The following is a 12,874-nucleotide window of genomic DNA, read 5'->3' on the forward strand; positions in this document are numbered from 1 at the left end:
AAAACTGAACAATTAGGGGGCGGGGATAAAAAAAACACAAACCTGAACAATTGACACAAATTTGTCCTGGCCTTTAAAAAACAATTTACAGACGCAAACAAAATATTTTTGGAGGAAGACACATTCAGCCCATGTTTGTCAGGATTCTTAAATACAAACCCCAAATGAGTTCATAATGCAAAATTACAAAACATGAGGAACCAAGTCACCAGAAGAGTCAACAGACATTTTAACAAAATCAGAACTCCAAATATTTTAGGTAATAGAAAAACCGGAAATTTTATTAAAATGACTGTCTTTAGAAAGTATTAAAAACAGCCCTAACTGGTTTGGCTCAGTGGATAGAGTATCACCTGGACTGAGGGAGGTCCCGGGTTCCAGTCAAGGGCTGGATCAATGTTTCTAACTCTCTATTCCTCTCCCTTCCTCTGTAAAAAAAAAATGAATAAAAATATTTTTTAGCCCTAGCCGGTGTGGCTCAGTGGAAATGAAAAACATAGTCACTGAAATTTAAAACTCAACATGAAAATACTCGAGGAACATGTCAAACGGTAGGTAGATCAGACTCTGCTGAAGGGAAAGCAAACAGGAAGACAGAGCTAAGCAGAGAGAGACGGGAATGTGAACCAACGGGAAACAGACAAGACAGAGAACGTGGAAGAAAAGCCAATGTTCAGAGAGATAATGGCTCGGACTGGACGGAACACGGGAGTTGGATTGGGGCCGCACCGTACGCGCCTGGCTGGATAAATACCAGGAAATTCTCAGCCAAGTGTGCGTCTGTGCAGGTCGAGCTCAGTTACTCCCGAGCTACCCTTCTGCCTCGGCCCCGTGGTTCCGCCCCGCGGTCTGCAGGGCTGAGACTCCAGTCCCCGCAGAGCCACCGCCACGGGCAGTGCAGGAGGGGTCCCAGCAGCCCCTGACCCAGTCTCCCCGCCGCCAGCGCCTGTGCGCCCTGCGCCCCCTTCGCGGAGACCCCCGTGGAGCTCGCCAAGACCAGGCTCATTGGTTTGGAGCTGAGCAATCCCGCCCCAGCCCGGGAACCCCGAAGTGCTCCGCCCAGGGGGGACCCCAGGAGAGGCTCATGCCCGGTCCTACCTCTCTGCGGGCACTTGGCCTCCTCCTCCGCGTGGCCCCTCCAGCGCGCGGCGCACTCCTCGGGCCGGTGAGGGAGGAGCCCCGTTTCCGTTTCTCCCGCGCCCTGTGGGCTGTGCGCGGCTGTGGACCCAGCTCCCCGCCCGCACCCCGTGTGTGAATTCGCCGCCGCCGCCGCGGGGAAAGCCTTGCAGCTGCCAAGCGCCCGCCGGCTGGCTTCCCAGGTGGACGGGGCCGCCGGGGTCCCCGGCCCGCTGGCCGCCTTCCCACCACAAAGCGCCGGCTCCCAGCGAAGCTCCGGAGCCCCGGCCTCGGCGCACTATTCCCCCGAGGGTGCTTCCCCCCGAGGGTGCTTCCCCCCGAGGGTGCTTCCCCCCGAGGGTGCCTCCCCCCGAGGGTGCCTCCCCCCAGAGGATGCCTCCCCCGAGGGTGCTTCCCCCCCGAGGGTGCCTCCCCCGAGGGTGCCTCCCCCCCGAGGGTGCCTCCCCCGAGGGTGCCTCCCCCCCGAGGGTGCCTCCCCCGAGGGTGCCTCCCCCCCGAGGGTGCTTCCCCCCCGAGGGTGCCTCCCCCGAGGGTGCCTCCCCCCCGAGGGTGCCTCCCCCGAGGGTGCCTCCCCCCCGAGGGTGCCTCCCCCGAGGGTGCCTCCCCCCGGAGGGTGCCTCCCCCGGAGGGTGCCTCCCCCCGGAGGGTGCCTCCCCCGGAGGGTGCCTCCCCCGGAGGGTGCCTTCCCCCGGAGGGTGCCTCCCCCGAGGGTGCCTCCCCCCCGAGGGTGCCTCCCCCCAGAGGATGCCTCCCCCGAGGGTGCTTCCCCCCCGAGGGTGCCTCCCCCGAGGGTGCCTCCCCCCCGAGGGTGCCTCCCCCGAGGGTGCCTCCCCCCCGAGGGTGCCTCCCCCGAGGGTGCCTCCCCCGGAGGGTGCCTCCCCCCGGAGGGTGCCTCCCCCGGAGGGTGCCTCCCCCGGAGGGTGCCTTCCCCCGGAGGGTGCCTCCCCCGGAGGGTGCCTTCCCCCGGAGGGTGCCTTCCCCCGGAGGGTGCCTCCCCCGGAGGGTGCCTTCCCCCGGAGGGTGCCTTCCCCCGGAGGGTGCCTCCCCCCGGAGGGTGCCTTCCCCCGGAGGGTGCCTCCCCCGGAGGGTGCTTCCCCCGGAGGATGCCTCCCCCCGGAGGGTGCCTCCCCCCCGAGGGTGCCTCCCCCGGAGGGTGCCTCCCCGGAGGGTGCCTCCCCGGAGGGTGCCTCCCCGGAGGGTGCCTCCCCGGAGGCCGCATTCCCCGGCGGGTGCCTTCCCCCGGAGGGTGCCTCCCCCCGGAGGGTGCCTCCCCCCGGAGGGTGCCTCCCCGGAGGCCGCATTCCCCGGTGGGTGTGGACGTCAGGTGTGTTCCCACCGCCAGCACGCACCCAGCTGCCCACGGTTAGGGGAACTGGCCACGGCTTCCGCTCAGTCCTGTCGCGTTCGTTACTGGCCAGGACACAAGCGTGGCAACCAGGGGGGTGGGGACATGCGTGGGGAGGGGTCTGGGCTGGGAATAGGGGGATGAGGACAAATATGTGATACCTTAATCAATAAAGAAATTAATAATAAATTTAAAAAGTGGCAACCCTGCCCGGGCACGGGTTACCGGGAAGGTGCCAGGCAGTGCCCTTAGGACAGGCAGAAGGGGCTGCTGAGCTTGCGGGCGGCGCGGGGACTCCGAGTCCTAACCCGACGGGAGGGGCCGCCCTCTCTGGGGTCGCACGGCTCCGGGCGGGCGAGGCCAGTGCCCCGGGCCCGTCCCTCTGTGCTGCACACCTTGCTGCTGTCGCACCTCCGACCCTGACCCAGGAGGTATTCGGGGTCCCACTCCGGGCGCATGATGGCACCTCGTCTAATGGCCCGAGGCAAACCGCCTGAGCACCTGGGGCCCCGCCACCTGTAAGCCCCCAGAAGGTGAATGTGAAGCTCCCCCTCCCCCAGCAGCCTGGGCGCATGCGCCAACGCGCTGCTCCTCGGCTGCCTTGGGCCTGGGGGCCACACCGGCCACCCCGCCGCCCTGCGCAGCGAGGCCGACCCTAATGCTAGAGAGGTCGACACCCTGGAGAGGAAGGTGGCCGCCTGCAAGTGCAGCCGCAAGGGAACCACTACTGCCATCCAGCACCAGAGGTAGTTTGTCGCTGGCCTTTATTTAAAGGGGACACACAGGGTGTCCTCTCTGTGTCTTACTTCTCACACTCAGCATCGTGTCTCTGCTGTGCCGCTTTTTCATTGCTGTGCGGCGTTCCCCCGCACGCCTCTGCCAAGCGTCCTTGGTGACTATTCCGCTCACGAACAGCTGGTTTGTTTCCAGGCTCGTCTATTCTGAATATGCTGCCCCACGCTCTGACATCAGTACTCATTTCTCTTCCAAAGACGCTCCTTGTGCCCAGCTGGTTTGGTTCAGTGGATAGAGCGTCAGTCTGCAGATTTGTAGAGGGCCGCCTGGGAAGGCACATTAGCATTTCTTTAAATTGTCAGCTGAGCCCCAGGCGACTGGCAGAGCCGCGTCTCGGTTACGCCCTCCCCAAGAAGGCCAGGTCGTTATCAGTACTGACTTTTTACCTTTGTCCAGGTGCCAGGGAGTGGGCTTTGATATGTAAATCCAGGCAAGCACCAGGAATGCTAGGGCCTACTCAAGAATGCAAATAAGCTCCTTTGATCCCAAGTTTTGGGGATACTTCCTGGTATTTGGGGGTATAAAATAAATGCGCTGCGTGGGCTCCGGGGTCCCTGCCTCTCCATCAGAGAGGATGGCGTCCCACCTGGCTGCCAGCTTTGTCTCTATCTTTCTATCTGGTCTCTTTCTTTCTTTTATTTCTTAATCCCCAGCTCCTCCACTCAGAATCGGACCGTTCCTTTTCCGTGCTGACGCGGAAAAGAGAGAACACCTCTACACAGACTGAAGGGTCCCAGGTTTGGTTCTGATCAAGGGCACATGCCTGGGTTGCAGGCTCGATCCCCAGTGGGGGGCGTGCAGGAGACAGCCGATCCATGATTCTCTCTCATCATGGATGTTTCTCTCTCCCTCTCCTTTCCTCTCTGAAATCAATAAAAAACATTAAAAATAAAAAGACACTCCTGCCCTAACTGGTTTGGCTCAGTGGATAGAGTGTCCGCCTGCGGACTCAAGGGTCCCAGGTTCGATTCCGGTCAAGGGCATGTACCTTGGTTGCGGGCACATCCCCAGTAGGGAGTGTGCAGGAGGCAGCTGATCAATGTTTCTCTCTCATCGATGTTTCTAACTCTCTATCCCTCTCCCTTCCTCTCTATAAAAAATCAATAAAATATATATATTTTTTTAAAAAGACACTCCAGTGCCCCGAGTGTGGAGCAGTGGTTCTCAGCCAGCGGAGGTTTTGCCCCCCCAGAGGACGTTGGCAATGTCTGGTGACAGTGCTGAGGATCACGGCTGGGCGTGGTGTGCGCTCCTGCCACCTAGTGGGTGGAGACGGGGATGCCGCTCCGCACCCCACGTTGCACGGGAAATCCTCCCGCAGCGGGAAGCCTCCAGCCAGAAACCTCAACAGAAGCTCCTCCGGTCCCGTCCCGCCGGCCTCGGGAGCCAGAGGTGGCGCCATCAGGGAGGGGGACTCGTGCTGGCCTCCGGCGTTAGGTGACATCGGCCTGGCGGCCGGCCCCTGGCGGCCCGTGGCCGACCACCCGCTGCAGGGCGCCCCGCACGTCCCGGTTCCGCAGCGTGTAGATGGCCGGGTAGAGCAGCGGCGTGAGGTTGATGTAGACGAGGGACACCAGCTTGTCCTCGTCCAGGGAGCGGCTGCGCAGGGGCCTGGCGTACATGGCGGTGGCGCAGCCGTAGTGCAGCACGGCCACGGTGAGGTGGGACCCCACCGTGTGGAAGGCCCTGCGGCGGCCCGCGGCGCCCCCCGCCCCCAGGATGACGAGCAGCACCCGCGTGTAGGACAGCAGGATCAGGGCCAGCGGCAGCACGAGCAGCAGCAGGCAGGCGGCCAGCAGCACCCGCTCCTGGAGCTCCCGGTCCCCGCACGCCAGCACCAGCACGGCCGGCAGGTCGCAGAACACGTGGTTGACCGCGCCGCCGCGGCAGAAGGGCAGCCGGAAGATGGCCGTGGTGAGGCCCAGGGCCAGGACGGAGCCCCCGGCGCAGCAGGAGGCCAGGAGGCCCCAGCACAGCCCCGCGGTCATGAGCCGAGGGTAGTCGAGGGGGCGGCAGATGGCCAGGTAGCGGTCCAGGGCCATGGCCGCCAGCAGCAGGCACTCGGAGCCGCCCAGCGCCACGAACAGGCCCATCTGGGCGGCGCAGGCGGAGGGCGCCACGGCCTGGCCGCCGGGAGGCAGCAGGAAGCCGGCCAGCATGCGCGGGGTCAGCACCAGCGAGTAGGCCGCCTCCACGGCCGACAGCGCCCCCAGGAAGAAGTACATGGGCGTGCGCAGCGCGGGGTCCGCGGCCGCCAGGCCCAGGATCAGCAGGTTCCCCGCCAGCGTGGCCAGGTGCAGCGGCAGGAGCAGGGCGAAGAGCAGCGCCCGCAGCCACGGCGGCCACCCCGAGAAGCCCAGGATCACAAACTCCCGGGGGGCGGTCCCGTTGGCCCACGGGCTCATGGCGGGACCTGGGGGAGGCCGGGTGTGCGGGCTGCAGAGGACAGGCCCGGGGACACCCTCCCGGAAAACACGGGTCCCTCGCCTCTCCTGGGCCCCAGCCCTCCGGGGGCCACCCTTACTGCTCACACCCCCGCCCCGGGGACCAGGATCTTCTCTGCAATCCAGTACCTTCCGCCCCCTTTGCCACAGCCCAGCGCCCTCCGGAATCAGATGTGCGGGGCTGAGGTCCCCCCTCCTTCCGCCTCCCCTGCCCCGTGCGGGCCCGCCTGCGCCCAGGTGCCTTCTTCACAGCGCCCACCCTCCGTGTCCCTTCCAGCCTTCTAACCCCGGGGCATCGGGACCCACGGGGCCAGGCGGCCCAGCGCACGGCGAGGAGATGGAGCTGGTGCCTGGGGGGAGCCGACGGAGGGGACTCCGGCTTCTATGGCACCGCCTCCGGGCTGAGCGGGCTGGTTCTGCCGGGTGGAGGCGTCTCTCCTGCAGACAGAGCCACAGGGATGGAGGGGCTTGAGCATCTTAGCAGCCCCCGCGGGAGGCTGGGCGCACGCGCCTCCGCCCCTCCTCCCCCCCGCCCCCCCCCCCCCGGGCTAGATTCAGGGCGAGCCCATGCTGCGCCTGCCATTTCTCTCCGACTCAGTCACAGAGGAAAACCCACCAGGGAAGGCGGCCCACCCCACTCCTCATGCAAAGCGGCCTTCGTGACCGGACCGAGGGCGGGAGGACCACGTTGGCGGAAGCTCCGCTGATGGACCCTGAACCTAAAGACCCCCCTCCAGCTGCAGACCCTGAGGCCCCCACCCTGTCCACCCCGCTTCCCAACCAGCCTGCCCCAATAAACACACGATCTCAACCTCCCCTCCCCCTGCTTCTGCGGGTGGCGCTGGCCCAGGGCCACTTCACAACCTGGAGGTCAGGGCAGGTGAATTCGCTGTCCTGACCCTCAGGGCCACCGGGGACCCCGTCCCATCACAAACACCCCAGGCCTCCAGAGGGTCCCCTCTGCTCTCCTGACGCTCCTCCTCTTCCCTGCGTGACCACAGCAGACCCAGCCGAGCCCCTGCCCCTGCTTCCTTCTAATCACAGCACCAGCTGGAGGGACCCTGCAAAACGACAGATACCAGTTCCCAGCCTCCCTGTCCCTCCTGAAGCTCCAGGGTTAAGTCCGAAGCCCTCAGCACAGCCCCACTGTCCTCCGGTCCCTCGCGGCTACTTCCAGCCTCGTCGCCTGTCGCCTGCTGCTCACCCAGTGGGAGCGAGTGGCCACCTGTCCCAGCCGACCTGCCCTTGCACCCCACTCCCATTTCCTGGGACCCCCCTGGAAGGGCTGGGAGAGCTCTGTGCGCCCTCCCAGCTGAGCCCACACTACATCCGGGCACGTATGCTGTCCTCTCTCTAACTCCCCGGCTGTGGTGGGAACCCCACTTAACTCCGTCTCTGGAAAGGAAAGCTTTGGGCCCTATCGGTTGTTCACTGAGTTGCTGTAAGCAAAGGAATTCCTCAGCCCGCATTTCCCCACGTGCCCGCCCCGCTCAGGGTCCCCGTGGTGTCCCTAACCTGGATCTCAGGCCCTGGAACCTCGACTCAGAAGACACACCCCTTTACAACAGCCCATGGCCCCAATATCTGTTGGCTCCGGCCCTGCAATGCCCCCCAGCATGGACCATTCATCTCAGATGCGGTCCAGGCAATCAATCAGCTTCCGGGTGGATGCCCTCCCCCAAAACTCCCAGAGTCATGTTCGCCTCCCCACCTGCCAGCAAAGCTCAATCGTCCCGCCTTCCCCGTAACCCACTCAACTAAGAGACACTCTCCTCTCCTGTCTCCTCTCTCTGTCGCCCCAGTCCTTAACCCTTTGCTCCTCGGATGCCTCCTTCCCGCTCCCCTGTCCCAGGGAGCCTTACCTGGTTCGGAGGAAACACTGCTTCGAAGCGCTTCCATACGTGACATAAGGATGCCCATCGACGCCCATCCAACTGTCAAGCCAGGCTGGCATCTCCCTTCATGTTCACCAACGGCTCCTCCCCTCACGGGAGGCTGGAGGGCACCCAGGTCACTTTTATAGACCGACAGCCACTGCGTTGTGAACCAGGCGACCGTGCGACACTGTGTGCGGAGGGCTGGCGGCGGTGTCCCAGAGCCGGTGCCTCCCCTGGAAGATGAGAGGGGGACCAGGTGTTTTCAGAGCTCCTTCCAGTTCCGGTATTTCTGTGGCTCAGTCGAAAGCTCTGTCTGTGGCTGTGTGTTCATCCCCAAGGTAACCCATTGGTTTTTTAAAAACAAGGTATTCCGGCTGGCCAGAGCGGCTCCGTTGATTGCCATCCTACGCACCGAAAGGGTGGGGTTCCATTCCCCGTCAGGCCACATAGTGGGGTGGCGGGTTTGATCCCCCGTCAGGGTGCACACAGATGGATGCTTCTCTCTCACATCGATGCTTCCCCCCTTCCTCTCTCTAAGCCTGCCTGCCCTCAGATGAGGATTAAAAAATATATCTTTTGACGTTTCCAAAGCCCATAAGGACGTTTGAAGGCATGGGTTTAACTTAGAATTCTGAGTCAGCCAGGGGGACATGACATTAGGTGTGATATTGCCAATGGCCGTCTATGGGTCTGAGAGGCCCTTCGGCCAGTGGACTAGTGTACAGCGGAGGTTGAACCAGTGCCAGTGCCATAGTGAACACGTCCTTATGGCAGGCCCGGGGGTTTGTGCCCACTGGCACGGGAGTGCGCAGTGCATTGTGGGATGGCCTCAGGGCGTCTGGGGCTGAGTCAGGGGAGCTGGCTTCTAGTCCTGCCTGTGATGTTGCTCAAGTCACGTCTTCCTCTGGATCTCAGATTCCTCATCCGCCTCCTTGATGTGGGACTCAGGCACCCCAAGATCTAATTGCCCATTTTCTCTTGGAGTGAGGGTGGCACGGGGCACAAGCAGGCTTTGGGGGCACACACACCTGGGCTTTGTCTGACCAGCGGAGCCTGCGGGAGCGGCTGAGGCCTTCGAAGCCCCGGGGAAGAGGTTGGGTGATGGGATGAAATGAGGACTGGGAAGTGCCTGACACAGCAGGGCCTGCGAACAGGAAGTTGTATCGAATAAAAAAACCCCAACTATCAAGACGCGCTCAATGCTTTCCTGGCTCCCTGCTCCCGGGCGACCATCCAGGGATGGAAGAGTTGCCTGGAGAGACCAGGGAACCAGGGGCGAGGACCCGGAGGCGCAGCCCGGAGAAGACCAGGGCTGCCTGTCCAGCGCTCCCATCCGAGACCCGCCGTGCCTTCACCTTTCCAGCCTTTGCCTCTCCTCCCCAACCTCTCTGCCGGCTCTTCCTCCGGCCTCCGGCTCCACCCTGCCTTCCGTGGCCAGACCCCTGGGCGCCCAGGGGAGCAAGAGGACAGAATCACAGCAGCTCCCCCTGCTGTCCCTATCACGGCGTTTGCTGAACCTGCCGTTCGCAGAGTTCCAAGCACCCCGCATGCACAATACGATTTCATTTGGGCAAGGTCGCTGTGAAGCAGCGCATGGCTATTATGATCATTTTACAGATGAGGAAGCTGAGGCTTAGCGAGATCAACCTGTTCATGGGGTCACCCAACGTCTCCCTTGGCTGGGATCTGTCCCCAGGTTGACTGACTCCCAAATCTGTGCTGTTAATGTGGGGAGTCTCTCTCTCTCTGTCGGTCCTTCCTCCCAAACAGAGGACATGGGAAAGGAGTGGAGGACAGAGAACGAAGCCATCTTAGAGGCAGGAGGCAGGAGGCGCAGAAGCAGAAGGAGGTGTGTGACCAGAAGCAGGCCCACGAGCCTGCCGAGGGCCGTAGGGGACAGATTAGGAGCGAAGACATGTGCTGTTTGGCAGTGTCCCCAGCGCACATGGCTCACCAGACTCTGAGCTAACACACAGAGAGAAACAGAGACAGACAGACAGAGAGACAGAAGGAGAATCTCCCATGTCCCCCAGCCTTCTGGACCTAACACTCCCTCCTCAGAATGTCCTCTCTATGGCAAACGTGGGTTTCAGCCGGTGAATTCTACCAGGGGCTCTGCACTCGGTCCCTGGCACCCTCACCCCACAGGAGCCATCTCCCGTGGCATCCCTGGAGGGAAAAGACCGGAACATGAAAATTCATTGAAGGGGACACCCAGACTCAGGGCCACCAGACCCCAATGTCAGCCAGAATCACCCCTCAGCTCCTCGGTTGACCAGGCCCGTTGCCCACTGTTCCAACAAGGGTTTCTGAGAGAGGGAGAGAGAACCCGGTGCCCTGCATTCTGGTGAGAAGTGCCGGCTCCAGCCACACAATTTGGACACACCTTCCCTGCCTGGCCTCACCCTCGCCATCTCTGCCCCACCTGGCACTCACCACAGTCACATAGCTACTGCATGTGCGTATCCCCCGTTTCTCCCTGCCCTGACCCCTGCTTCTCCATAGCACCGTCCTTCCGCACCTGAAACCTACTCACTCTTCAAGGCCACGATGGGCCATCAGCTCCTTCATGCATTAAAAAACCCCAAAGCAGCAGAGTAGACTGTAGACGGATCTTATAGGAAATGGAGAGCAGGCAGACTCCACCACATCGTGGTCTTCTCCCAGGACCTTCCAACTTCTGTCCCCAGGGCCCTCCGTCAGGAAGTTACCTAATAGGTTTCTCAGGGCCCACTTAAGGGTCTGGCTGCTTCGAAGCTCCAGAGCCTCATTAACGATCTTCTCCCCCAACGGTGGTACCCGGGGAGCGTGAGGACTCAGAAGGCTGGGGCTGCAGGGATGAGATGGGGGAGGACTTGGAAATCTGAACGGCGTCTCCAGGGAGAGTCTGAGAGTTCTGGGCCCAGGGGACAGGAGGCCAACTCCCTGCAGTGATGAGGAAATTGTCTGTAGCAAGAGCTGGGGGGGAACTGGAGCCCAGGAGAATGAGTCTCCCAAAGCAGTTGGAGAAGCTCCCTGGAGAGAGGAAGAGTTTCTGCTTTCTCCGCATCTCCCCGAGGTTGGAACCAAGGAGTAGCCAGGGGACTGGAGATCTCAGAACAGACTGACTGGTGTAGTTCATCACCACCACCACCACCACCATCACCACCATCACCATCATCACTACCACCATCACCAGTACCACACCATCACCACCACCACCATCACCATCACCAGTACCACACCATCACCACCACCACCATCATCACTACCACCATCACCAGTACCACACCATCACCACCACCACCACTGTCATCACCGCCATCATCACCTCCATCACCACCACTACCACTGTCATCACTGCCATCATCACCTCCATCACCACCACCACCACCACTGTCATCACCGCCATCATCACCTCCATCACCACCACTACCACTGTCATCACTGCCATCATCACCTCCATCACCACCACCACCACTACCACTGTCATCACTGCCATCATCACCTCCATCACTGCCACCACCACTGTCATCACCACCATCATCACCTCCATCACCACCACCACCACCGTCATCACTGCCATCAGCACCACCACCATCACCACGATCACCATCACCACCATCACCACCATCACCATCACCATCACCACCACCATCACCACCATCACCATCATCACTACCACCATCACCACCATCACCATCATCACTACCACCATCACCACCATCACCATCACAATCACTACCACCATCACCATCATCACTACCACCATCACCAGTACCACACCATCACCACCACCACCACTGTCATCACCGCCATCATCACCTCCATCACCACCACCACCACTGTCATCACCGCCATTATCACCTCCATCACCACCACCACCACTGTCATCACCGCCATCATCACCTCCATCACCACCACCATCACTGTCATCACTGCCATCATCACCTCCATCACCACCACCATCACTGTCATCACCACCATCATCACCACCAGCACCACCACCATCACTGTCATCACCGCCAACACCACCACCAGCACCACCACCACCACCACCACCACAACTACCACCATCATCTTCACTGGAAAGTGCTAAACAACAAAACCCAACAACACAGACTTCTTGTTTTCTCATTGCCCATTCGCTGAGGAAATGACAGCATTGAAGGATATGTTTGTTTTTTTTTAAACATTCTTTCATTGATTTCAGAAAAGAAGGGAGAAGGAGGGACAGATAGAAACATCAATGATGAGAGAGAACTATTGATCAGCTGCCTCCTGCACGTCCCCTATTGGGGATCAAGCCCGCAACCCGGGCAGGTGCCCTTGACCAGAATCGAACCTGGGATCCTTCAGTCCACAGGCCGACGCTCTATCCACTGAGCCAAACCAGCTAGGGCAGGATATATGGTTTTATATTCAGCTATTCCCATTTAATATTGAATTATACACATTTTCCATGTATTACATATTCATTCTCTTTAACTGTCTATTTCAAGCATTAATTTATTTTTAAAAAATATTTAATACCTGGTTCAAAATTCAAAGGTTATAGCCCTAGCCAGTTTGCCTCAAAGAATAGTCCTTCGGCCCACAAAATGAAGGGTCCCAGGTTTGATTCTGGTCAAGGATACGTACCTCGGTTGCAGGCTCAATCCCTGGCCCTGGTCGGGGCACGTGTAGGAGGCAACCAATCAATGTGTCTCTCTCACATTGATGCTTCTTTCTGTCTCTCCCCCTCCCTTCCACTCTCTCTAAAAATCAATGGAAAAATATCCTAGCGCCCTAGCCAGTTTGGCTCAGTGGATAGAGCGTCGGCCTGTGGACTGAAAGGTCCTGGGTTCAATTCTGGTCAAGGGCACGTGCCTGGGTTGTGGGCTTGCCCCAGTAGGGTGTGTGCAGGAGGCAGCCAATCCATGATTCTCTCTCATCATTGATGTTTCTATCTCTCTTTCCCTCTTGCTTCCTCTCTGAAATCAATAAAAGGAATATTTTTAAAATGAAAAAATTATCCAGCCCTGACGGGTTTGGCTCAGTGGATAGAGCGTCGGCCTGCGGACTGAAGGGTCCCAGGTTCGATTCTGGTCAAGGGCATGTGCCTTGGTTGCGGGCACATCCCCAGTGGGGGGTGTGCAGGAGGCGGCTGATCCATGTTTCTCTCTCATCGATGTTTCTAACTCTCTATCCCTCTCCCTTCCTCTCTGTAAAAAATCAATAAAATATATTTACAATAAAATATATTTAAAAAAAAAAGAAAGAAAAAATATTCACGGCTGAGGATTAACAACAAAAAA

General features: G+C 60.1%; 1 protein-coding gene across 1 annotated transcript; it reads right to left on the reverse strand.

Moving 5' to 3' along the window:
* Window positions 1-4,710: 4,710 nt before the first annotated feature.
* On the reverse strand, window positions 4,711-5,682 carry LOC308250640 (olfactory receptor 10AC1-like; the record flags this gene model as incomplete). Its single annotated transcript, XM_080673318.1, has 1 exon — window positions 4,711-5,682. The coding sequence occupies one exon, from the start codon at window positions 5,680-5,682 to the stop codon at window positions 4,711-4,713; it is 972 nt and encodes a 323-aa protein (XP_080529444.1).
* Between the last annotated feature and the right edge of the window lie 7,192 nt (window positions 5,683-12,874).

The sequence above is a fragment of the Plecotus auritus genome (assembly GCF_963455305.1).
Source record: "Plecotus auritus genome assembly, chromosome: 6".
In the NCBI taxonomy this organism is placed as follows: domain Eukaryota; kingdom Metazoa; phylum Chordata; class Mammalia; order Chiroptera; family Vespertilionidae; genus Plecotus; species Plecotus auritus.